This window comes from Fonsecaea monophora, assembly GCF_001642475.1.
Source record: "Fonsecaea monophora strain CBS 269.37 chromosome Unknown Scaff113, whole genome shotgun sequence".
Taxonomy (NCBI): Eukaryota; Fungi; Ascomycota; class Eurotiomycetes; order Chaetothyriales; family Herpotrichiellaceae; genus Fonsecaea; species Fonsecaea monophora.
In genome coordinates this window covers 24393-48905 of record NW_019174044.1, presented here as the reverse complement: position 1 = coordinate 48905, position 24513 = coordinate 24393, and the positions used below count along the sequence as shown (strand labels likewise).

General features: G+C 51.7%; 13 protein-coding genes across 13 annotated transcripts; 5 read left to right on the top strand and 8 right to left on the bottom strand.

Annotated features, from left to right (window-relative positions):
• Positions 1-231: 231 nt before the first annotated feature.
• AYO21_10212 (60S ribosomal protein L11) lies at positions 232-817 on the bottom strand (the record flags this gene model as incomplete). The annotated part of the gene is made up of 2 exons (XM_022660134.1): positions 232-608; positions 667-817. The coding sequence occupies 2 exons, from the start codon at positions 815-817 to the stop codon at positions 232-234; spliced, it is 528 nt and encodes a 175-aa protein (XP_022507557.1).
• A 620-nt stretch (positions 818-1437) lies between these two features.
• AYO21_10211 (hypothetical protein) lies at positions 1438-2184 on the top strand (the record flags this gene model as incomplete). Its single annotated transcript, XM_022660133.1, has 2 exons — positions 1438-1485; positions 1576-2184. 2 exons carry the CDS (start codon positions 1438-1440, stop codon positions 2182-2184), a joined length of 657 nt encoding a protein of 218 aa, XP_022507556.1.
• A 967-nt stretch (positions 2185-3151) lies between these two features.
• AYO21_10210 (hypothetical protein) lies at positions 3152-3889 on the top strand (the record flags this gene model as incomplete). Its single annotated transcript, XM_022660132.1, has 2 exons — positions 3152-3334; positions 3407-3889. The coding sequence occupies 2 exons, from the start codon at positions 3152-3154 to the stop codon at positions 3887-3889; spliced, it is 666 nt and encodes a 221-aa protein (XP_022507555.1).
• Positions 3890-4040: 151 nt separating this feature from the next.
• Positions 4041-4590, bottom strand: AYO21_10209 (hypothetical protein; the record flags this gene model as incomplete). Its single annotated transcript, XM_022660131.1, has 2 exons — positions 4041-4203; positions 4256-4590. The coding sequence occupies 2 exons, from the start codon at positions 4588-4590 to the stop codon at positions 4041-4043; spliced, it is 498 nt and encodes a 165-aa protein (XP_022507554.1).
• A 709-nt stretch (positions 4591-5299) lies between these two features.
• Positions 5300-6598, top strand: AYO21_10208 (hypothetical protein; the record flags this gene model as incomplete). Its single annotated transcript, XM_022660130.1, has 1 exon — positions 5300-6598. One exon carries the CDS (start codon positions 5300-5302, stop codon positions 6596-6598), a length of 1299 nt encoding a protein of 432 aa, XP_022507553.1.
• Positions 6599-6963: 365 nt separating this feature from the next.
• AYO21_10207 (branched-chain amino acid aminotransferase) lies at positions 6964-8211 on the bottom strand (the record flags this gene model as incomplete). The annotated part of the gene is made up of 2 exons (XM_022660129.1): positions 6964-8066; positions 8175-8211. The coding sequence occupies 2 exons, from the start codon at positions 8209-8211 to the stop codon at positions 6964-6966; spliced, it is 1140 nt and encodes a 379-aa protein (XP_022507552.1).
• A 777-nt stretch (positions 8212-8988) lies between these two features.
• AYO21_10206 (hypothetical protein) lies at positions 8989-9654 on the top strand (the record flags this gene model as incomplete). Its single annotated transcript, XM_022660128.1, has 1 exon — positions 8989-9654. One exon carries the CDS (start codon positions 8989-8991, stop codon positions 9652-9654), a length of 666 nt encoding a protein of 221 aa, XP_022507551.1.
• A 125-nt stretch (positions 9655-9779) lies between these two features.
• AYO21_10205 (hypothetical protein) lies at positions 9780-10328 on the bottom strand (the record flags this gene model as incomplete). The annotated part of the gene is made up of 1 exon (XM_022660127.1): positions 9780-10328. One exon carries the CDS (start codon positions 10326-10328, stop codon positions 9780-9782), a length of 549 nt encoding a protein of 182 aa, XP_022507550.1.
• Positions 10329-11487: 1159 nt separating this feature from the next.
• AYO21_10204 (hypothetical protein) lies at positions 11488-13000 on the bottom strand (the record flags this gene model as incomplete). The annotated part of the gene is made up of 5 exons (XM_022660126.1): positions 11488-12180; positions 12265-12415; positions 12531-12619; positions 12702-12785; positions 12857-13000. 5 exons carry the CDS (start codon positions 12998-13000, stop codon positions 11488-11490), a joined length of 1161 nt encoding a protein of 386 aa, XP_022507549.1.
• Positions 13001-14790: 1790 nt separating this feature from the next.
• AYO21_10203 (ATP-dependent RNA helicase ded1) lies at positions 14791-17064 on the bottom strand (the record flags this gene model as incomplete). The annotated part of the gene is made up of 4 exons (XM_022660125.1): positions 14791-14909; positions 14962-15366; positions 15453-16789; positions 16841-17064. The coding sequence occupies 4 exons, from the start codon at positions 17062-17064 to the stop codon at positions 14791-14793; spliced, it is 2085 nt and encodes a 694-aa protein (XP_022507548.1).
• An 803-nt stretch (positions 17065-17867) lies between these two features.
• AYO21_10202 (peptidyl-prolyl cis-trans isomerase B) lies at positions 17868-18972 on the bottom strand (the record flags this gene model as incomplete). Its single annotated transcript, XM_022660124.1, has 4 exons — positions 17868-18145; positions 18235-18386; positions 18449-18714; positions 18784-18972. The coding sequence occupies 4 exons, from the start codon at positions 18970-18972 to the stop codon at positions 17868-17870; spliced, it is 885 nt and encodes a 294-aa protein (XP_022507547.1).
• Positions 18973-19265: 293 nt separating this feature from the next.
• Positions 19266-19740, top strand: AYO21_10201 (30S ribosomal protein S13; the record flags this gene model as incomplete). The annotated part of the gene is made up of 3 exons (XM_022660123.1): positions 19266-19268; positions 19324-19368; positions 19432-19740. The coding sequence occupies 3 exons, from the start codon at positions 19266-19268 to the stop codon at positions 19738-19740; spliced, it is 357 nt and encodes a 118-aa protein (XP_022507546.1).
• A 382-nt stretch (positions 19741-20122) lies between these two features.
• Positions 20123-24160, bottom strand: AYO21_10200 (hypothetical protein; the record flags this gene model as incomplete). Its single annotated transcript, XM_022660122.1, has 2 exons — positions 20123-22517; positions 22569-24160. 2 exons carry the CDS (start codon positions 24158-24160, stop codon positions 20123-20125), a joined length of 3987 nt encoding a protein of 1328 aa, XP_022507545.1.
• Between the last annotated feature and the right edge of the window lie 353 nt (positions 24161-24513).

Below are 24513 nucleotides of genomic sequence, written 5' to 3'. Positions count from 1 at the left end.
GATGATACTGTCGGGTCTGGTTGGACTTGTTGATTCCACATCAGAGAGGGTCAGGTTTTCCAGGCTGGATGATGTTAACAGCCGGCTCCAGCCGTCTGCTCCATGTGTAACGACGGCGGGTGAGGACTCGGACACTCCTTGCCTCTGTGAGACAGAGCATATCTCCACCTCAGGTTGACCATTTTTTGGACTCTTGAGTGGGTGGCCGATACGCTTTCTCTCCCTAGTGCTCTACCGCACAATCCCCTCGAATCTCGTCTTGAACCACTTGATCGAATCATCCTTGGAAACTTGGTGGCTGCGTCCAACCTTGCTCTTGCAGCGTCGTCTCCGAGCAACTCTGGCACCGGGTCTGCCCATGCAGCAGTAGAAATCCATTCCGTAAATACCAATCGCCGGATCGTACTTGATCCCCAGATCAATGTGCTCCGAGATACCGAACCCGAAGTTCCCGGTTTCGCTGAAGTTCTTCTTCCTGAGTTCGTATTCCTTGACTTTCAGGCCGCGTTCGAGGATTTCTTCGGCTTTAGGCCCGCGGACGGTGACATGGACGGCGATCTTTTCGTTACGGCGGATACCGAAAGAACGAACAGTGTAGCGCGCTTTGCCTGGACAGATTGTGTCAGCACGAGGGTAGAGAAGTGCGACCGGGGATATGAAGCATACTGTAGACAGGAGTTTGACCCGACAGTTGTTCCAACACCTTTGCAGCACGGGTGAGACGATCACCAGACTCTCCGACGGAAATGTTCAGCACCAGCTTGTCGATGCGCAGATCCCGCATGGGGTTTGAGCTCTTGTCGTTGCCTTCCGCCATTTTTGTCAGAAAATGGTGGTGTTAACGATTGCGACAGAGTACAAATTTCGAGGGGTTTGTGGTGCAGGTAGTTGAGAAAAAGCAAGAGGATCCAATTGACGGGTGTTCGAAATTCTGCGTTGGTGCGTCCGGGGTTGTGGCTTGGCACTGCCAAGGACAATAAAACCGAACTAGACTGGATTTGGAGCTGCGGCACCAATTTTCGAAGTCTCGCGACCAGGGCAACCAGGATCAACTACTCGTATAAAGAGCCACATAAAGATACAACCAGTTCGAGCCTGCTTCGCTTCTTCTTCTGCAGAAGTGCTACAGCCATCGTCTGGCACGTGCAGTTGGGCTGCGGCTCTAAACTTCGCACGGATCCTATTTTTGAGGCACAAGCGAGGCAATCTGTACGTCGACGCTGAACGAAGGCGAAGTCGCTTTCGTGCGCATCGTTAGGCAAGATGGCGAACAGGCAGGGGAAGATGGTAACTATTGACAGCATTGTTTCTTCTTTTATGGGCGATGGCTAATCCGTGTGTAGCAAAACTTGGTATACCCGACCTGTCCCACTGTTACATCAAGAAGCACCCTTTCTGACTAGAGTGAACAAGATCAACTACCGCATGCGCGTGACCATGAACGATGGCCGTCAAATGACTGGTCAAATGCTTGCATTTGATAAAGTAAGCTCTCCGCCTGGAAGCCACATTGGACTCCCCTTGACCCCATCCCACAGCGCGATTGAGTTGCTGATATTCTATCTTTGGTAACAGCACATGAACCTCGTCCTCGCAGACACCGAAGAATTCCGCAAAGTTAAACGCAAGCAAGCCAAATCCTCCGCGCCAGCCGTCCCGGGCTCTGCAGCTGCGAGTGTCGAGACCGAAGAGAAACGAACCTTGGGCCTTGTGATTTTGAGAGGAACAAATATCGTGAGCTGTTCGGTTGAAGGACCTCCTCCATCCGATCCCAGCGCTAGATTGGGGCAATCTGCTCCAGGAGGAGCCCCAGCAACACTTCAGGCTGGTACAGGTATCTCGAGACCGGCTGGCAGAGGTCTTCCTGTAGGGTTGAGCGGTCCTGTAGCAGGCGTGGGGATGGGCGGACCGCCTCCTCCAGGAGGAGTGCCACCTGGAGCGATTGGATTCCCGCCGCAACCACCAGCGGGATTTCCAGGCGGAGCACCACCCCCTGGATTCGCTGGAGCTGGAAGAGGTGGACTACCTGGACCACCAGGAGGACCTCCTCCCGGCTTCGGTGCGCCTCCCCCTGGGTTTGGAGGACCGCCCGGTGGCCCGCCAGCAGGTATGCCTCCGGGCTTTCAAGGCGGACCACCAGGCCCTGGAAGGGGTTTCCCGCCCCCAGGATTCGGAGGAAGGTGAATATGGCTGTGCAACCCAGAGCATCAAAGGGTTGGAAGCAATCCTACACCCGTCCATGGTTAAAGAACCAAGAGATAATTGGGCCGCTTTGCCGTTTCAAGTTGCTTGGACTCGAGGTATGAAAGGTGCTCATCGCCTTTTCTGCACAGAGAAGGTCTGCAATAAACCCGGCAAAATGCGGAATGTTCGGTATCTTTGTGGTCCCGACAGTTACATACGTTGGTGTTAGCAACATGCCAGGCTGCAACCCGTTGAAATTATGTGATTGGACACCTCACAACACACACCGAGTTTGAAAATAGCAGACAAGATGCAAACTCCTAAAGACGATTGCGAGCATGAATCAGGAACGAGAAAAGCGAGGATCTGTCCCGGAGCAGATCACTCCGTCAAAGATCACGACTTATGCCAAATCCGAGAGCAGCTGGCAGCTTGCTTGCGGAAAATGGGATTTTATTTGCGACAGTTCCCAAGAGGGAGCATTCACAGGCTTCACAAAAGAAAGCGATGAAATGGTAGAAGCAGACGAAACCTATCTTCCCGCTCTAAAAGTAGAGATGTGTGCGCTGCATGCTTGAGCACAAGACAAAGTAATCATACTTTGATAGCATACTTTTCGTGGCGCTTCACCCCTTTCTACCATAGCAAACAGCATCCACATATACCACGCTCTGGTAATCTCCTAGAACATTGTCGATTATCCAGGTGGGGGTATCGAGGATGCTTCATGAAGTGGCCCCTGCCACGTCGCATTCTCTAATACAAGAGGTAGAGACAAAAGTCACACGCATAGCGGGTGATACCCTCAGCTTTCTTCGAGCCTTGTCGGCGGTTTCTGAGCGGGTCCACCCTTGGCAGGTTTGACATGTTTGGCGACGATTTTTGGGCCAGCGAGGCTGTGACTTTTTGCAAGTACTCGGCACAGGAATGAAAAAGTAATATCAAGAGGCATCTCTACGCGCATGCAATGCCTCCGCCAACGAAGCGTCGACGGGTAGAGCCCACTGTTATCGAAGAAATCAAATTTGACCCGACTGCGCGCCACGATTTCCTGACTGGATTCCACAAGCGCAAGTTGCAGAGGGCAAAGCAGGCACAGGAGGCCGCCGAGCGGAGAGCAAGAGCAGAAAGGATCGAGGAACGGAAGAAGGTGAGGTTTCCTCTTCATCGAACCGTTTATATATATATATATATATATTTTGCGGTGCTGACGGTCTACCAGCTGCGAGAACAGCGGAGAGCCGACCTTGAAAGACACGTGCAGGAAGTCAACGCTTTGTTGAGACCGCCGTCTGATCATGACGAGGAAGATGAGGAGCGTGAACAGAGCTCAGAAGAAGAATGGAGCGGTATTTCAGATTCGGAACCCGTTCCGCTACGTCACGAGACGGAATATATCGATGAAGAGAAGTACACCACAGTGACTGTTGAGGCGATGGATGTTTCCAAAGAAGGACTGTCCAAGGCGGAACAGAACCAGGACCAGCGTTCCCAGCAATTCATTGGAGATTCTCCTGAAGGTTTGGGAAGTGGTCTGGACAATAAGCAGAAAAGCCCATGGACAACAAGCCGGCCAAAGGACATTAAGAAGCGAAAGAAGAGAAACTTTCGATATGAGAGCAAGGCGGAACGGAAAGAGACACGATCAAAGGAAAAGGCCAGAAATCGGAAACAGGCTCGAGATCGCAGGAGTGATCAACGATAATGGTATTCTGGATTCTCAATCAAGACTTTCAACGCTCGCCTTCGGGTGTGCCCTTTATCAAATGCCCATGGTATCGTAGGTACGGTGGTCTATGCATTGTGCTCCACGCACATGCCAAACACAATGGCCAACACCAGGTATTTCGCACACTTTAGATATTGCCCATGCTTTGCTCCAGTTCTTGTAGCTCCTTCTGCAGATCCGCATACTTTTTGGCCATGTCCTCGTACTTGTTCTCCCACTCGTCGCGTGCTTGCTCCAACGCTTGGACTTTGCGCTCGAAGTGGCCAGCTTTGACATCGGTTTGCCGGAGCCTGGGACGGGTTTGTTAGCAGGAAGTACTGTGTTGAGTATGGCTACGCATACTTCTCGTTAGTCTCCCTGAGGGTCTTGTCGGCCTGCTCGGCTTCCTCCTCGAGAACTTGGAGTTTCCGCTGGAGAGACTCAGTCTCGTTGCTATGTTGTGCCGACTCGCCGGCAAGTGCCTTTGCCTCCTTTATGCCTTGTTCGAGTTTCTCAACTTCGGCTTCCAGGAGTTGGTTACGGTGATTGAGGGAAGTGATCTCTTGTTCTTTTTGGAGGTTGTCTTGTTCAAGAGATTTGACTTTCTGCTTGAGCTCCTCTGCTTTGGCTGCGTTCTCGTCCGCCTCAATGCGGAGAGAGTTCATTTTCTGTTGGAAATTAGCGAACACGGCCGACATGGTGGGCGGGTCGAGGATGGTGCTGGATGTGTGAGGAGGGCGCGGGATAGTCTGGGTCCTGGGGGACGTGGGATAAAGGATGGTTCGTGATATTGTGAAAATGACTGCAGTAGCCAGGTGGCAGGGCAATCGATTGAATACGCTGTGGCAGAAGGCAGGCCCGAATGAATTACTTGCTGCCTGGCAGGAGCACGAGGGGAAGGTTGCAGGTGCAGAAGAGGTGATAGGGACCTACCTCCTTGATCCGATCCATGGTGAATTTCCGTTGCAGAGGTCGTGAATTCGGGGTCTGGCAGAAAGTCGAATGGGGGAGAGCAGGTGTATGTTGACTGGAATCAAAGATAAATGATACTTGTTCGTAAGGGAAGGCTCAACTGGCGGTCACTGATGCATTATTCGCTGAGAGTCAGCTGGGGGGATAGAGGGGAAGTCATTCGATGATCAAGCCAATGACATTTGCGTTCTAGGGGTGAGGCTGCATGGGCTTCAGCCCTCGCTGTTTGCGCTCTAGGCCGGTCTCAGGCTCTAACGGTTCGACCGAACACCGCCAGGAGCCTCCCGGAACGCGTTGCTCAGGGCAACCGCGTCAACATTTCGACCTTGTCCGCGTTTCTCCCTCATGAATCAATCCCCAACAATCCCTCCCGCCCTAGATTTCGAGCGCAGACAATAATTACAACTATCTGGACGATTCGACATCATACCAACCATGGCAAGCATTCTAGCCTCACGAGACCAAGAAAACCTCATCCACGCCCAGCAGACCACAGCTGCTGGCAAGCCATTGAACCAAAGCGCGCGGATGGTAAATCCAAAGACACCAGGAAACCTGAAGACTCCTTTTCGACCAGCGAAGAATGACGAAAACCTACCGGTCCGGTTCAATGGACAGAAGCCGATAGAGAAGGATGCGCCAACCAAGTTAGACAAGAGTACATTTGTTACACCTTTGCTTCCACGCAACCGAGCTCCCCTTGGAATCAAGACAACCAACGCGAAAGCTCAAGCATTTCAGACGCCTGCTCCTGCTCCTCTGACGACAAAGCGTCCTGGCACTGGCCAGAAACAATCCGCAGCTCGTCGATCAGGAAAGTCTAAGATCGCAGTCTCTCTTTCCGAACCAGTGGAGAGCGAGTCTTTGTTGAAAAGACCTGCGCAAGAACAAGAGCCGGATTTTGGTTACGCGCCACCGCCACCAGAAGAGCTACCGGATCCCCCAATCGAATTTGAAGAAGATGCTCTTCTTACAGAGGAGCTGAGCGCAGGGTACGGAGTGGTCTATCCCTACGATTCCCCGAAAGATGAAAATGGAATGTCGATACGCTCTAACAGGGAAAAGGAGGACTGGCACCAATTCGATGCAGATCGTATGAAAAAAAGCCTTGAGGACATGGCCAAGCCTGTGTTTCCTACACTTAGCAAGTTGGACGCACAGGTCGACGCCATGATTGCAGCAGGACCAAAGAAACGACGAGACCTCTCAAGAGTTGATACCATACAAGCGAGGTCTGCGGCCGCGGCGCTCTCTGGCTCACAATTACACCTACCTGCTGCTATCAGAAAAACCACGCAGGTATCGGAACAGAAGAAGAGACAAGTTCTTCCCGTCACGAAAGGCAAACATTCTACTCTGCCACGGCGCTTTTCGTCATCTCGCAGCACCCATACTGCCATCTCTAAGAACACGATTGGGTTCCCAAAAGCAAAGAAGGTTCCCTCCATAATTCCCAGAGGTGCTGAAAACGAGAGAAACGGACTTACCTCAGCCTCGAAACCCGGCAAGCTCTCGCAGGCATCGATTCACCCACGCGACTTCCGCGACCTTTATGGGTCACCCCCTGAGGAAAGTGACATGTGGTTCAGACTGAAGCAATTCGAGCTGCTAGAGCAAGATTTGGTTCAGGATGGGGCTAGTGATCTCGCAGATGACCTATTTGGAACCGACTTCTTCCCTTTCGAAAACGCAAGATTGGACGATGAGGATTTTCAATTGCCCGTACCCGAGTGAACACGATGCTTCGGTCAGCCCTCGTTGGAGGCATAGGGCATAGCATGTTCCTGGCAACCTTTACGACACTCGACGATTCATGATATTGATACCCCCTTGAAGGATATTGTAAGGAACCCGGAGTTGCCAACGCACGAATATCTAACCGGGAACGGCGCCAACTTGTTCGGAAGGGAACAACTTGTTTGGTACTATGGATGGTGGGATGTCTATACAGAGAGTGCTTTTGGAACTATTAGAGACGGGCTTTTGTTGCTTGGGCAAGCGCATTTCTACTGTACTTTGCTCTCCAACTGGAGCGCGTTTCCCAATCTTCCATTGACTTTGTCGTTGATGTCCAGCACGGGAGCGGTTATCATCTCGGCTCACGGTAATTCATCCACACCGCCGTGAACGCCACCATTTGTCGCTGCCTTGAGAAACTCCTTGGGCGGCTCCGTGACTTTCATATTCCAGCCAAACTGATCCTTGACCTTGCCCATTTGAATGCCCTTTAACGTGCTCAACAATTGTGCACAAACTGGACCGGGATCTAGGTTCTCGTTGACCGGATATTCGAATTTATCACCCTTGGATTTCATGGTGATGCTCTTGATAGGCACCAAACTCGCAGCGGTGCCAGCGGCCATGATTTCTGTGAATTGAGGGAGCTCGCTGTAGTCGATCCGACGTCTCTCCACGTTGTACCCAAACAGGTCTTTGGCGATTTGGCAGGCGGATTCTGATGTCACGGACTTGATGACATTTTTAGAGTCAGGCACCACAATCGTCGTCTTATCCCCGTCCTTCCGCACGCCCAAAAAGCCCGAGGTGGAGAACTCGTCGATCTCGCTCCGTGTCTTGCTATCCAAGTGCAGAGTGATACCGAACCCTTGAGAACGTGCCTTCTCGCTATGCCGCAACACGGGGGCGTAGTTGCCGCCCACCTTTGCACTGCCCGTGCCCTCTGGGGCCGCACGGTCGAAATCTTCGAGGATCAGCGCGTCGACGGCATGCACACCGTGGTACACGCCTGTGGGCATCACAAACACCACAAAGGTATACTCATCCGGAGGGTTCAGGCCGAGCTGGGCGCTAGAACCGAACAACAACGGACGGATATACATTGCCGCGCCGGTCTCGTGAGGGGGTACAAACTCAGCATTCAGCGCCACAGCCAGATTCACACATTCTACGAAATGGTCCTCTGGCACGGGGGGAACAGAAATAAATTCGGCAGAGCGTTGCATGCGGAGAGCATTCTGGTCGGGACGGAAGATAGAGATGGACCCATCTGGCTGTCGGAAGGCTTTCATGCCCTCGTAGCACTGGACACCGTAGTTCAAGCCGGGGGCCATGCCATGAATCGATAAGTGAGGCGAGGTCACAAAACGAGGTTTGCTCCATTCTGGCTTGGGCGAGGAATAGCGGAAGGTGGATTCAATATGTCCATTGACCTCGCGAACTTTGAAGCCGACATTGCTCCAGTCTGGACGATATCGTCAGCGAGGTTTCCTGCAGAGTTTGTGCGCAGAATTCTGTGCGCTCCATTGTGCCCGCCTCAGGAGAAAATGAAGGGAGGGTGCAGGACGCCTACCAATTGTGCTCACTGGTGGAGGGGGAAAAGGAGCCATGTTTGACTGTAGAGAGTGTAAGGAGAGACTCTGGATGTGCTGTTATTCGCCTTGTGGTGGTAACTACCTCGACGGTAAAAAAGGTTGACTGGAAGTCAAGGTTGAGCGTGAGAGTGGGCAGCCTTAAGTCAGATCAGAGTCACAAAGATGAGCCGGCAGTGTGGTTTTTGGGAGGGACAAATATAAAAATCTTTTTCCCACCCCCGTAGGTTCCCGGAGTTCAAGTTGTAAAGTCCAAGCCAATAAGCAGATCTCCGGAGATGTTTCAGTCTGATGGTGTGGTGTGGTGTGGTGTGGCAATTCAAGAGTGAGACGACCTGTTAACTACAACTCTTCTAGATTCTCTGCCTTCCACTCAGGTAATACTTGTTCTGGAGTGAGCGAGATCGGAGCGCGAGTCTTTCGTATTTGGTGCATATCGCAAATTTTGCTGGCACCAGCTGCTGCTTTAGACTGCGGAGACGAGGGTGGCACAGGGTGGCACCAGTGGTTGAACCCCGGATTTCGCCAGCTCGTGGAATGAGGATCAAGGAAACACGAGAACAAATCACGGTGAAATACCAGCCATCATACCTATCATCACCTGAGTTTCCCCCCTACGCTAACTTCCTCTCTTTGACTACTTGTACTGAGTCCTATATTCTCTGTATAGTAGAATCTGCTCTCCTTGCATCAGCTTCAGCGTCGTCCTCTTTTTCTCACCTCTCTGTCCTTTGTTGGCTTGTTTTTTTTTGGGACCGAAGTTCTATCTGTCATCACTCCCCTCCAACATCCACCATGCCTCGAGCACCTCCCCCTGCGATGGTGTTGCTGTCCGCCATCGCCCTCTTTGTATGGTACATCATCTGGACTCGTGACCACGACCGGCCCCTGACCGCTCTGTCCCACGCCGATCGCTTCCAGCACTCGTCCAAACAACTACCACAAGACATGGCCGAAATCCCCACTGTAACAGCCACGCCGGAGACCTTACACGGGGACCATGTTATGGGCAAGCTTGGCAATGAAACCCTGAAAGCAGAACTGGGCCGCGCAGCCTGGAAAGTTCTTCATACTACCATGGCACGATTTCCGGACAAGCCGACGCAAGACGAGAGCGACGCGCTCAAGAGCTATGTGTACCTCTTCGCCCGACTGTACCCATGCGGCGAATGTGCAGAACATTTCCAGCAAATCCTCAAGAAGTACCCTCCACAGACATCTTCACGATCGAGTGCGGCAGCCTGGGCGTGCTTTGTGCATAACGTGGTGAATGAAAGAAAAGGCAAGCCTATCTTTGACTGTGCCAACATCGGAGATTTCTATGACTGCGGTTGTGCAGATGATGAGAAGGAAGAGATGGCCAAAGCCGGAGCGAAGAGTGAGGCCATAGCCACCCAAGGGGCTGGCGCGAGACAGGAACCCGTTGAGATTGAGGTTGAGGGAGAAACAAGAGGCGGTTGAAAACAATACTTTGTACATTGGGCTGCCAAGGCATGGACACATTATCCTCCGCGACCACGGCTACCGGGTCAATGAGGGAGACCCGCACTCGTCTGCGTCTTCCTCAGTTCATGTGACGACGTCTGTCAGACCGATGACTCGCAGAGACTGTCTCTAATGACTCCGTTGACACGGTTGTCACGTCCTTCAACCCTTGTGGCTTCATATCCACCATACTGAGTCTCCCTAGCACAACAGGGACTAAGTTTCCTCATTGTCAATCGACGGAGGAGCCTTCTGCAAATGTTTGGGTCGCTGGTCTTGAGCTTGGTGGGAGTCTGTGGTGATCCCAGAGGACCGTCATCGATCGACTGTCTGGTGGACGGCGAAGTCGGTGTTGGAGGTTCTGAGGCGTCCCCTTCACTGAAAGGGCTCAACGTGCGAAATCCCACGTCGATGAAGCATCTGCTGGGGATGTACCAAATGTCGTCAGCGCCAGATTCTTGACATCCGCCGAAAGCCGTGTGAACTGACGGCATACCGCGGCTGCTGCACTTTTGGCATGGATCTGCGAGGAAGACGTTGTAATCTCGGACTTGACAGCCACGAACGCTGGGAGAATTGCACATGGTGTCGCGGAAGCGATGTGTAGCGGGGTGCGAGCAGAGGAACAGGTATCGTTTCGTGGTGCACATTGTCGCTGAGTCGGAAATATTTGGGGAGTTGTGCGCTTGATGGGAAACTAATTCAGCTGGAATTCTGTCGCCTTTTTATCCAACTTCCAGCAAGCCTTGGATTTCTCAGCACAATCAACGGGATGTTTGCTTGTGGGAGCAAACACGGCGGCAAGGCACTGTCTGGGCAGCCACGGCTTGAACCATTGACACGGAAGGGTAGGGCCTTTTCTCATTTTGGTCGGGTGTCCTGCTGAGGGAATGAAGAAAGAATCCACGGCGTTGTGTCAAAATTAGCAACAACATCGACAATACGCCTTGTCCGTTCTTTGTCTGACGACAGTGTATTCTGTACTTATCTTGCAAACTCCTTGAAGATCCTGCCCAGCGAGTCAAACATCAAGCGCCGGGACAAAGAAAGACAACCCGGAACAAAGCTCGCTGCGCATGATTTGGGCCCAGATAACAACCCATGGGTTCCGAAGACCAATGCAGAGCAAATACATGCGGCAATACCAGTCGAGCTTCGAACCCATGCGGCATTTACATTCGAAGCGCAAGATTGCACTCCAACACCAGCTTACAGAATTAATCCCGATGTCACCAATATTTTTCCTCCACAGCGCGACTCTGTAAAGAACCCTCCAGAAATCGGTCTGGGGCCACGCCGAAGAGACAAGGAGACTGTTTCTTCGTTGATCGGGTCCTTGCGTGTGTATGGGTGTGGTCACTAAGGGGTTCGAACCCTTTATCAGGCTCCGTATCTCACACACACACACACACACACACACACACACCAAATATATACACTATATCTTGTCGTTCACAACCCAATCAGCCTCAGTCTATCGGAATAAATTATGTCCGATCTCAATGCCCGGACGAGTGGCGAGAGACGATGTGAGAATTAACAAGAGCAATAATTTATCAAGACTCTTCTATGAGCTGTGAAAAGGCTGTCTGACTCTACCTTTTTTCTTTTTATGATGTTTCTCTCCCTTCCCACGAAGCCCTATCTTTCCCCCCATTTTATTGGGATCTAGACGCACCATTGCTCCCCTTTTAATCTTGGTCCTTCTCCTTGTACTTGTGACTTCTGTCTTAGCCTTGCATCCGACGACCGTTAAAGACTTCTACTTGGCGCATACGTGCTCTGTAAGCACTCTCGTTTCCTTGCCATCTAAGGCCCCGCAGGCTTCTCGGGAGTGTTCCAGGCCAGTGAGGCACTCGCGGCCAGAGTCCAGGGCGTCTTCCCGGAGGCCCTGGGCGACTCTCCCAGGAAGTTCGCGGGGAAGCCCAGGTCGAAGGTGGTCTGGCTCTCGAGGAAGCGGATCTGCTCGTCGGTCAACTTGATAGAGAGGGCCTGGATGTTTGCCTGGAGGTGCTCGACCTTGCGCCCGCCGACGATGGGGAAGACGTTGACCGTCTTCTGCATGACGTAGGCGAGGGCGATGGCGGCGAGCGACTCGACGCCGTGCTCCTGGGCGACCTTGTCGAGCGCGGCCGAGATCTTTTCCTGCTGCGGCGTCTGCCCGACGGCGCCGAAGATGGTGCGGAGGCCCTCGCCCTGCTTCTGGCGCTCCTCGAGCTGTTTCTTGCTCTGGAACTTGCCCCCACCCAGAACGTCCCAGGGCGCCAGCGCCATCCCAAAGTGCCGCGCCATGGGGATGATCTCGCGCTCAAAGTCGCGCTCCATCACGTTCCACCGGCCCTGGTACACGCTAAACGGTGTCTTCCCTTGGGCGCGCGCGTACGTGTTGGCTGCCGCGACAACCCACGCCGGCGTGTCCGAGACGCCCAGGTAGAGGACTTTGCCCGAGTGCACGAGGGCGTGGAGGCTGTCCATGACTTCTTCGATAGACGTGGTCCAATCCTATTGGGTTTATTGTCAGTCTCGGGGGTTCGGCTGCAGGTAAAGGAAATGGATCAGAGATTGAACGTAGGGACAATGACTTACCCACCAATGAAGGTACAAAATGTCAATGTAATCGGTCTGGAGCTTTACAAGAGAATCCCTGACCGAGAGGTGCAGACTCTTCTTGTGGTTCCCGGAGTAGTTGACCGTCTTGCCCTTTCCGAGCTCCCAGCTTCGGTAGGGTGTGGTGTACCTTGTTACCACAGCGTAGGTATCAGCAAGTTGAAGTCGCGCGTTGTGAGAGATGGTGCGTGTATGGGACAAGCACGAAAAGGGGCGAAGGGGGCAACTTTTTACGACAGACATACTTGGTAGCAATCACCATGAGATCGCGGTTCTTCTTTTCCGCCATCCATTCACCAAGCCACTTTTCGGATTGTTCGTTTTGATAGTTGTTCTAACAAGAGAAAAGGAAGACAGATCCTCAGTCAATCCAACAAGGTTCACAAGGGACTTTTCAGGACAAAGCGTGAACGTACAGCAGTGTCGATAAAGTTCCCACCGGCCTCAAAAAAGGCGTCGAGGAGTTTGAAGGATTGTTCTTTATTCATGCTGCCCATGCCCTAAAAGTCTCGTTAGCTCCTGGTTCCATGCCCGCCTCTCTCTGTTACAATAGGTAGACAGGAAGACGAACCTTGGTCCAGGCATCCCCAAGGGACATGGCACCCAAACACAAGGGAGACACTCTGACGCCGGCGGTGGGAGAGAGAACTCGATACCGACCCAGCTCGGTGGGCGGTTCGGGAGCGGGAGCAAACAGGTCATTGATGTCCGTCATTGCCACAACTTTGTAGTCTTTCTTTCTCTGAGATGTCTGCCGAGAGAAGGAAGAATTTCACAGCCTTGCTTTTTGGGAGGGTTGATTGATTGATTGATAGAAAGAGCCGTGCTAAAGAAAGGGCAAGTCCAGTTGTTCTTATAGTGCTGGTCAGCGTTCATGCTGTGACAAAAGAACAGGCGAGAGAATGACCTGCAATCCAATAGCAGTGCTCACTGTACGAAGCTGCTAGTCTTCAGTTGCTCCATATTGCCTTGTCGTACCTCTGCTCCATTGCTCCTTTTGGTGAGTGGGGTGTTGCGGAGGGTTTCCCTTTGGACGCCATTTATCTGCATGCCACTGACCGTTCCTGGACATACACAGGCACTATCTCCATGTCTGCCCGAGTGAAAAAGATGTGTGTGCTTTAGACTCCCGAGGTCGTTCATTCCGACAAGCCATTCGTAAGACCAAAACTAAGTGAAGTCAAGGCTTCCTGCCGAGGTAATCTCGCACCAAGCACTCCTGCTGATCGATCGATGCCCACCCGGCCTTACCAGATGTGAAGCGTGTGGCCTTCACTTTGGGGTTGGTCCATGGTCGGCCGAAGACGGCCAAATCCAATGCTAGCATTGAGGTGTGTACATATGAAGGAGAAACGGTGGAATTAACAGGAGATAAGAAACAGACAATCAGACCAACACAGTCGAGATGATTCCCTCGCAACCACCAACCCAGACAAGCTGGATCTCAACCTCGTATAAACTTCAGAACCGAGGAATCGCTACTTGGAAATATCTCTTCCCGAGCAGAAAAAGGTGAAAGGGGATAGAGAGGAGAGGCAAACGAACAACATCAATGGACCACGATTATGGGCGCAATGCATTCCATGATTGTTTTGTATTTGGGATAACAAAGTGCAATAGTGGCCTGGCGAGCCTGATCTAACAACAGCCAGCGAAGACCTTTTTCCCTCTGGGTCTCGTATCAACCAAGCTCCGTCATCATCAAAGCACAAGCTCTCCAGCGTGGTGAGTGTCTGGGCAGAAAGAAAAACTCCGGGAAGATGCACAGATGGTCTTTCGCAATATTATTCTTCTCCCTCCATTTGCCGTGGCAGAATATCCCCATCCATTTGTTTTCCCGTTGATTCCCAGGCTTTTCCTGTCCACCTCCGCCCCATAAAAAGCTCGTACTGGATTTTGGTGTCATGTCCATGTCGAAAAAGTCTATTGAAGTCATCATGTCCCACAGGATGTCGAAAGAGAGAGAAACCCCGCAAAATAACTTTTGGTTCTTTTTGGTGAAAAACGAATCTCGTCAAAAGGCCCGAAGGATCTGTCCTTCCAGCCCCATGGCCCCCATTTCATATCAGAGCCTACTGATGAGTCTCGTCATTCCATTCTCTCAAGCTTCGAGTTTTGCGCCGTCGCACTCTCTTTCGTTTCAAACCGACGCCGTGGTGTGAGTCTGGTATTCGTCTGCACGTATCGTCCGTTCCCTCTGTTCACATGAGGCAATTTGACATGCCGAGGGGTATCTGGAAATCGATCCGGAAAAGGAAAAAAAGCCAACGCTATCTATCAGTGTATCATGCTGTGCCCGATAATAAACAGTCGTCTCGAAAAGAAAATGCCGTGGCCGTGGTCGTCATCACCGAAGAAGCAAGTCCATACTGAAGGAGTATGCCCATTCGCTTTGAGGGCAACACCCGGTCACTGTTCGAGAGTGTGAATGTTCAAGTAAAAAGGAAAATCCCCGTGCCGAGAAGAGATGGAAAAGTCGATCCACCACAAAACGCCATTAACCGTTTACCACCAAGAAGAAGGGCCTGTGGCACCTCCTGGGTTGCCATACCCTCCTCCACTGCTGCCGCCGCTGTATCCGCCACCATAGGCCCCACCACCATAGGGTGCCCCGCCGGAGTAACCTGAGTTTGTTAGTGCATGATCCAAGAAAGAGGAACTCTTGTCAGGACTTACCACCACTGCCACCACCACCACCACTGCTGCCGCCGTAGTTGCTACCACCATAGCCGCCGCTGTAGGAAGGGGGACCGCCGCCCATACCGCCGCCCACACGACGCATGTCACGTGTGGCGGAAGCACCACGGCCCGCACCACCGCGACCACGTCCTCCGCGACCACCGCCGAAACCAGAGCTCTCACGTGCTATGTTCTCCAAGAAGCTGGGGAGTTCTTGGTTTGCCTCTTTGAGAAGCTCAATGAGATCACGGACAATGCCTCGGTTGCCGCGATTGAAGAAAGCAGTCGACAGACCGGTGTTGCCAGCACGACCGGTACGACCAATTCGATGAACATAGTCGTCAATGTCAGTCGGCAGGTCGTAGTTGATGACATGCATAACATTCGGAATATCAAGTCCACCTAGAATAATGAAGGATTATGGTCAGTAAATGCTTCAGGGGAATGTGACTTCAAAGTCAATATTGTGAGAGCTGGGTAGCACTTACGAGCAGCAACAGCTGTAGCAACCATGATTGGGCATCTGCCATTTCGGAAGAACTCGAGGGCCCTCTCACGCTCACGCTGCGTACGATCGCCGTGGATTGCGGTAGCTGGAAAGCCTTGGTTGATCAAGAAGTCGGACAAAGTATCGGCCATTCGTTTAGTCTCAACGAAGATCAAAGTAAGACCATTTCGGTGAGTGTGGAGGATGTCGAGCAAGACGGAACGCTTGTCGTTGTCTTCGACGTATTCAACCTTCTGGGTGATGTTCTCGGATGTCGAGCCCACTCGACCAACTGACAGGAAGACGTAGTCTTTGAGGAAGTCTCTGGCCAACATTTGAATGTCGCGGGGGAAAGTGGCAGAAAACATGAGAGTCTGGCGGTTTTGGACCGAAGGCATATCCTCACCCTCCACAATGCGACGAATTTGGGGCTCGAAACCCATGTCAAGCATACGATCAGCCTCATCGAGAACCAAGTACTTGATGTTTGCCAGGGAGATGCGACCTCGCTCTATGAGGTCGACGAGACGGCCTGGGGTAGCAACAAGCAAGTCACAACCTCGTTCAATAGAGCGAAGTTGGGTTCCAATGTCGGCACCACCATAAACCACGCAGGGTCTGACCCAGGAACGGTAAGAGAATTTTCGTGCTTCATCGTAGATCTGCGAGACTAGTTCGCGGGTGGGAGCCAAGATCAGAGACGTCGGGAAAGCCTTTCGTTGGCGGAAGCCACCACCACTGGCAGGTGTGGCGGAGGGGCCGTTCTGGAACGCCTGTGACAGGATAGGGAATAAGAAACCACCAGTCTTGCCAGAACCAGTCTGGGCACAAGCCATCAGGTCTCGCCCACCCATCACAATGGGGATTGAGTACTTCTGTACAGGCGTTGGGGTAGTGTATCGTGCGAGCTTGATGTTGCCCAAAAGGTGGTCATCAAGAGGAGGGTTGGTGAAGGCATTGACCGGTTCCGGGACATCGTGGCCACTAGCCTCAACGGGGATGTCGTCATAGTTGGCAAAGTTGATTCCGGTGTGAGCCTTTGTCGGGTCGTTGGGAGTGCCAAACAGTTCACGTTCAATTTTTGGGTTGGGGGGCCCAGCAATGTGTTGACCATCTCTCCATTGACCGTCTCCTGAACCGCGAGCAGCGTTGCCACCATAGTTTCCGCCATATCCACTGTGACCACCACCGCTATGACCGCCACCAGGAGCACCATAGGCGTTCGGGTTGAAGGGACGAGGAGCATGACCGGCACCCCAGCCATTTGGTTGAGGAGCGGGGGCACCACCAGGACCAGGTTTGAAGTCGGGAGCAGCCGCCCAGCTGCCATTGCTTTGACTAGGGCTTGTAAGTGAACCTGATATGTTTGGAGAGTTTTGATTGACATACGTGTTGGTAGCCCAGGCACTTCCATTCAATCCTTGAGTTTCGCCATTAGGCGCAGGTGTCGGTGCTGGTGCAGGACCGGCCCCGTCCATACCCATGACAGGGGGACCACGATTGCTCTGGCCACGAAGATGAGGAGGGATGTACGCACGAGCCTGGATGGGATTGCCGGGAGCATGCTTGGATTCGTTCAGAGTGAGACCGTTCATGTTCAGGGAATCAGCCATTTTCGATCGAGTGATTTTGGGATGTACTGAGAATGAAAGAGTCAGCTGAGAGTCAAAGGACGTTTGTTATAAGTAGTTAAATGATCTCTGAGAAAATTCCACAAGGAATTCGGACGCCTGCAAGGGCAGGAGGACGTGTGAAGGGATTTGGACTTTGACGACGGTTGGCGAGTAGAGTGAAACTCACTGATAGAATAAGATCAGACAGGTAGTCGTCCACGTCTGGAATATGCTGACTGAGTGAAGAAAAGAGGTAGTCGTGATAGTCGCTGCTCGAAAGTGAAGTGAGGTTATCGAGGCGTCTAAGGATTCAATCGCTGATGATTGCTTGGTCTTTCGTGTCCGGCAGATAGAATGAGAGACACAAAACGCCTCTCCAAGTCTATCCGAAAGTGAAAACGAAAGACAGAAACAAGAAGGACTGTAGAATTGTCGGTTGTCGTTGTGTGTGGATGAGAGGAGGTTGATGAAATGAGGTTTTGAAGGATGAAAAAGTCTTGAAAGCGCAGCCTAAAAATTTTAGGGAGCGGCGAGCAGGTGATCATTACATGGGCCCGATCGGCCAGGCTAGAAGCTACTGGACAATGGGATAAAAACGCAGTTCGCCAAGAGCGAGACTATGCCGTATTTGTGCACCGCAATTGCCACCAAGGGGCGTAACGTCGTAGGTTTGATGGCACTTCACATGGGGTGCTCGTACCCATCGATAATCTACCTTCATAGAAGAGACATCAAGCGGGAAGCTTGCAGAAAAGGAGACAACGGAAACCAAACAGCAAACTGTTATGCTTTACAGCGTTTACTTACGCCATGCTTTTATCATCCGACTTGTGGGCTGGGGATCTGCGCCTCTTGACTATGACCAAAACAACCAGCATGATGAAAAGAAAGAGCGCTGCTTTCTGCATGTATGCTTGTGTCACTAGCTCTTCCACAGGACTAAACAATTCCTCACTCGCAGGCAATTCTTTGGGCAGTGCTTCAGTTTCATCCTCCACTGGTGGTGGGTTTGTCCCAAGTTCATCCTCTCCATCACCGTCATTCATATACTCAGGATGCACGTTCGAGTAGATAGGTTGTTCTGTCAGATGAGTCTTAGCCCTTCTTCAGATACTAATAGTAATCCGAGAGCAGTACCTGCCCTCAAATCTTAAAGTTCGTTATGAATACCTTCAGGCGGCACAGGCAACTCTCCGCTCTTAACGATCTTGACTGGCTTGGCTGGACGGTCACCCGAGCCCTTGGGTACATTTTCAATTTGCTCGACAACATCGTAGCCCTCGAGCACTTCCCCAAATACGACATGACGCCCATCAAGCCAACTAAACACTGTTAGCCAATGGCATCTGATCTGGAACATGTAGCCGCTCTGGGGCAAATATACCTTGTGACAACGGTAGTAATGAAGAACTGTGACCCGTTTGTGTTCTTGCCCGCATTGGCCATGCTCAACAGGCCCTTCTTGGTGTGCTTCAACTTGAAGTTCTCATCTTCAAACTTATCACCATAAATTGACTTGCCGCCAGTACCGTCTCCTCTTGTGAAATCACCGCCCTGAATCATGAATTGTTTGATAACACGGTGGAAGGCTGATCCTTCATAACCGAAACCCTTTTCGCCAGTGGCTAGTGCTCGGAAGTTCTCTGCGGTCTAGGGATGAAGAGTGAATGGTTAGCTGGCAGCCCTCAGAAGATATAGGTGCTTTAAAGGTAGGATTACCTTGGGAACGGTCTTGCCGTAGAGACCCATAACAATCCGACCCAGCGGTTGGCCATCGTGCTCAATGTCGAAGTAGACCTTGTGCGTGATCTTTGGACCCTTGGCTGCCTGTGCTGTCTGTCCCATGAACAGGAAGGTAGCGGTCAAAATGACCATCAGCGAAATGACAATCCGCTGGATATTAGCCATATCGAGCCACATCGAACTATGAGACTTGAGTGAGAGGGAATTGGGACTTAAGAGAAAGAAGGGGCAATAGGTTGAAAGTGCGGTAGCTGACCGATGACAAGAATGGATGTTTCAGACAACCCTTTCCAATGGGGTATGACACACAGAATACCCCAAGTTAAAAGCGGCGGCAAGGCTGAACTGTCGCGCAACTTTTTCGACCACAAAATCCCATCTGATTGTGAGAGAATCAGGAAAATCAAGCCACCATCCTAGACAACGCCGGAATCAAAGGCGGGAGTGGAGGAGCAGAGATGGTATATCTCTCTAAGTTCTTTTCCCAAGAAACAATACTGACTAGATGTCTACCAGGTCTTCATCTTGGGGGTCAATTTCCCAGAACACCGTTTTGTATGGGTATGTCTCGTCACTGTTCGAAGCTTTACTCCCGCAACACAGTCCGCTTAATTACTGTTTCAGAGATCACTCGAGACATTCTTCGGCATCGGCCCTGCCACCCGCGCCCGCATCATGTCGCGCTTCCACCTACATAACACCATCAAAGTCGGCGAGCTCTCGCAGAACCAAGTCCTCGACTTAACTGCTCACCTTGACTCCATGAAGATCGAAAATCACTTGAGACGGCAAGTGCAGCAAGATATTACAAGACTGAGGGACACTGGGACATACAGGGGACGCAGACACGCGATGAATCTGCCAGTAAGGGGGCAGAATACAAGGAGTCAGATCAAAACGGCAAGGAAGCTTAACAAGGCGGAGCGGTATTAGAGGGGGCCCTTGTTGTTTTGTACCAAAACCACCCATGCGCATGGGACACATAAATGGGAGGAAGTGCTCGCGAAGCATATCATACAGACAGCCTCCGCAGTCCACGCGACCATGAGGACGGTCTGGAAGCTATGTATTTTAAAGCTTCAAGTACTGGGCTGGTTCGAAGCTTGGGACTACGGATGATTGAAGACCTAGTTCAATTGCGCTCGCTTCAGCAACAGATGAGCGGGACCCAGGTGAGCATACTGCCTGAAACCTTGACAGACGGTAAACGTCCCAGGGGAAGTTTGAATTAAGATATTGATGCTCTGTACCGGTCTTCAAAGAAAGATAGGGTTTCTAGAGGACGTTGTCCCGACCACAAATATATTGTTGACTCTCATAAATTCGTAGTAACAGTCATGCTGTTACTATGTACCAGCAAGGTCGGCGGTAGTCCGCCAGCCAACACTTCCAAATCACTGATATACCCAAGACTATCCGTCTCACTGCGATATGTTCCTTCGACTGGTGCCGGCAATGTGGTGAAGATGACGGCCGTGTCATCGCTATTCTGTGATATTAGTTCATTCAAGATCAAATGTTGAGCTCGACTTGGTAAGTCGTTAAAGGACAATGGAATTGAGGCCGCTGTTGGAAAGCCTGATGCGGACGGTTGGGGAGCATTGCTGTCCTCCCTTGTCCGCTGGTAAATCGATCGTCCCCCAGGGATGACATCTTCTGCCTTTTGCCGCCGCGGATGCGGATGGTCGGCGAACATGATTGAGGGACCGGCACCCTCATCACTAGCCACTTTAGTTAAAGGGACAGGCTCGGATGTAAAATTTGGCGAGGCTGCTCGAGACCTTTGTGGCGAGGTCGTCACTTCTAGACTCCCTGAGAGCGACGGTATGCCAGTACCCGATGCGGTGGGACTACGGCCTCGACCAACATCCTCTTCACCTGAAGGGGAAACGTCCTCACCAAACTGCAGTTCTGGCTCGGCTGTCATTGAGCGGTCCATCGTCGAGTTTTTGTCCCTTTGCCTTTTGCGTGCCGATTTTTTTGAGCTCGCCCGACTGCTCTTCTTGGAGGAGGAAGATTTAGTTTTGAGGGCGGACCTCAGACTCCCTGGTGACTCGTGCATCTGATCTCCGCCTTCTTCTGATAAACTGGCATCCGATTCTTCATCATCGGACGTCTCATCTCGCTCAACATCCTCTTCGTCATCGTCCTCGGATTCAGAACGTTCAGAGTCACTTGGGTGAGATGCGTGTCGGCTGAGCATGTCGTCGTCGATGCGCGAGGTTCTCATAGAAAGACTCACTCCAAGACTCGATAAATTGCCAAACGACGATCTCTTTCTTGGATGCGTCAATATCCTGCGCAGACCATCAATCCGAACGAAAGCGCCATCTCTTCTGCTCGGCAGAGACGAGCTTGGCCATACAAAGTCGTCGGCCATCGAAAGGGCATCGACGGCACTAACATCGCCAGATCTAGACTTGCCCCGGAGTTTGAGAAGTTCTTGCCACCATGCCTCATCCTCCAGGACCTTGTTGACTTGCTCCTGCGTCTCTTCATCGACATCTTGGCCATTGACAATGCAATTATAAGTCTTGATCGTGCCACAGGCCAGCCAGAACACGAGAACTTGAGCCCTGATGCGTAAATTCGCTAAAAGCGACATGACTCGAGCTCGTTCCTCTTCCACATCAGCCTCGTATTCAACGAAGACCGCGACTCGCAGATTGTAAGATCGTTTCCACGATGGCACAGTGTTGAGAATACATCCAAGTTGCAGGATAAGAGTATATGTGTCAAAGTTTGTGGTTGTGACATTCTGCGGCTGACCATCCGTCTCAGACGTCAGTTCTGCTGACATCTGGATGGGCCACAGATCTATGTATTTCTTTGTGACACTTTCTTTCGCCTTGGGGAGTTCCAAATCGCCGAAACCTATTGCGATTGCAACATTGGTCCGCAGCTTCAGGATCATATCTTCCAACACCATGACGTAGCTCTGAATATCTGTTCTTTTTTCCACAAAACACACATCGGTAGGCAATTCGCCACGGACCTGGCTCCTGCTCGTACGACGGCGTCTGATCGACCCGGCTTTCCGTTCAGGGGGCGGACTTGGCACGTCGACCAGAGGTTGCTCTGATCTGAACTGTTGTAGATTGTAGAAGCCGAGGACAACAATATTCGGGCGCATGCCTCCTAATCCAGCGGAGAGAAAGACATTCCGCACTCCCCATTCAATAGAAGGCGAGATTGCCACGTTTACAAAAGCTTTGATCTTGGACATGTCGATAAACTTGTTCCAAGCTGCTTGCTGACGGCGTGCTTCCGGCACAGAGGCGCCAAAGTTTTGAGTAACAATCACATGGCCAATGATGAACAAGGCCCCCTTCTTTAGCGAGTTGCAGAAGTGGATGAGTTTGTAACTCCTTCTTGGATCATTGACCAGTAGAAGGATTTGCGGGCGCCAGAATTTGACATGCTCAGTCTTGAGTCTCAGGAGATACTTCCGAACCTGGTGGTAGATAAGGACTTCTGAAATCGAGCCCCAGGGTTTTGGCGGAGTTGTGTAGTGGATCATGATGATGAGGATGAGGAGAAGGCAAACCGAACCAGAGGCTGAAATCCCATCAACAAAGAACATGCTTCCGACGCTGAGAAGTGCCCCGGAGGCTGCTGTCCACCAGTTGAAGTATGAAAACGAAGGTCGAAAGTTCGGAGCGGATCCAATCTTTAGAAGGAACGTGGCAACGTTCAGCGCGAAAAAGGTCCTGCAAGATACCATCAGTGCCACTTTCATACCACTTTGGGGCAACACTCACATGAGGTAAGTCATGGTTATCAGAGAAGCAATTTGGTTGATGTCGAGAAGAAGCACCAGCTGAGTGACGGCGAACGTGCAAAGGATGGCATAGATGGGCTCGTCCTTCTTCATCGTCCCCTGCCCGAATATGGAGAGGCCGGGAACAACTCGGTCTCTGGCAATGGCTTGAAGTTGCTTTGCTGGTCCGATAATACCCATCAATACGGAAAAGAATGTCGTTGCCAATTCTCCAGCAAGAATCAATACCCCCGATATGCTCGCGTCCTGCACGACGTTGACATTTCGATAGAAGGATTCCCGGGTGATGCTTGCAGCCATGGCTACAATCACCAAAGTATATGCGACGAAGGTCAAGGCCAATCCACCCAGTGTACCGCGCGGAATGGACACACTCGGATTCTTCAAATCGCCTGACATGCTTGCGCCCGCGAGAATGCCTCCGGTTGCGGGGAACAAGATACCAAAAATATCTTGATAGTTCTCTTTGCCCTTTAGCTCGCTGCCTGCTGCCCCCTTGGTGAAGTGAGGTAGCAGGTTCTCCCTCAGAGTTTCTAGTCGGAGGCCAGTAAACTGCAGGAACTGCTTCTTGGTTTGGAAAGGTGATCGAATGATGGCTGAGAAAGGAACACTAAACGTTGCCAGGAGTAGAATGAAAAGCAGGCCATTGCTCGCGCGCGCAAAAATGGCACTTCCGGCCATACAGATAGCGACACACAGTACCACAACTAAAGTGCTCCAAAGGTACTTCCACCACTGGCCTTCAGGAAGATCGTTGGCCCAATTTCCAGACTCAGCGCCAAAATTGTAGGTTAGACAGTCGACTAGAGCAACTGCATTCATTCCTGTGTTGAAAACAAAGCCCAGATATGAAACCAAGCCGATTGCTCCACCAAATTCGGGACCCAGAGACCTGGAGATCAAATAATAAGCTCCTCCTCCTCTGACCGTGCCGTTAGAGGCTACTGCCGAAAGGGACATCGTCGTAACCAGGTTGATGGCATACGCCGCGACCAACATGGCAAGCATGCCTATGACACCGCTCTGGCCAAGTATAAAACCGAAGCGGATGAACATGAGGATGCTTAGGACGTTCAAACTCGTAGGGACGAAGACACCTGAGAGGGTGCCCAGTTTTTCTGAACCGCCGGCCGGGCGCGGAGGCACGCTATCATGGTGTAAAAATGACTTCTCGACCTTGCTTGGTATGGCACGGATATACGCTCCCAATGAATGTCCTGACGAGTTCTGAACCGCCGGTATTGGGTCTGGCAGTTGGGTGTCATCTGGTGAGTCTGGGGGGCCGTCGAAAGTCCCATAAACTTTGGAGGAAGCAACTGTGTCTACCGTAGCAAGCGGTGGAACAGACACAGAAGACTGGGCTGTCGCTGGTCGTGATAGAGTATGTACTGAGGCATCGTGGGCTGATGCAGGACGGTGTTCTTCTGGAGTGGCCGGGAATGATGACCTCCGCAGCAATTGAGCAGCCTCATCAGTAGCTGTGCGCGTTAGGAAAGTTGGACCGCGTCGGGCTACAGAGCCTCGCCCTAGACCGAAGTCTGACCAGCCTTTTTGTCCTCCTGTGCTGGCCATGATTGTCTAGGGTCGTTTGTGGATGTCGATCCATAATCAATGCATCCTTTTGCTTGGTTGAGGGGGATAGTGGACTAGAGCAGTAACGTTGGTAATAAAGTGAAGGGTTCTGGATGTTTGTCGAAAGGCTTCCGGCTTTTACTGGTCTGTCGACCACAGGGGTGAGGGAGTCCTTGATGGATGATATCGGCCGTCCTCGTCACTTGCACTGAAACGAAGCTGGCTCGTCAAATCCCTCCGGATGAAAAGAGGCACGGTGAAGATGGATGCAGTTTTCAGCTTCTGATAGAAGATGAGAGTGTATTACAGAGTTCTTACGCAGGAGAACAAGGGGAGATGAAGCTGGATGTTTG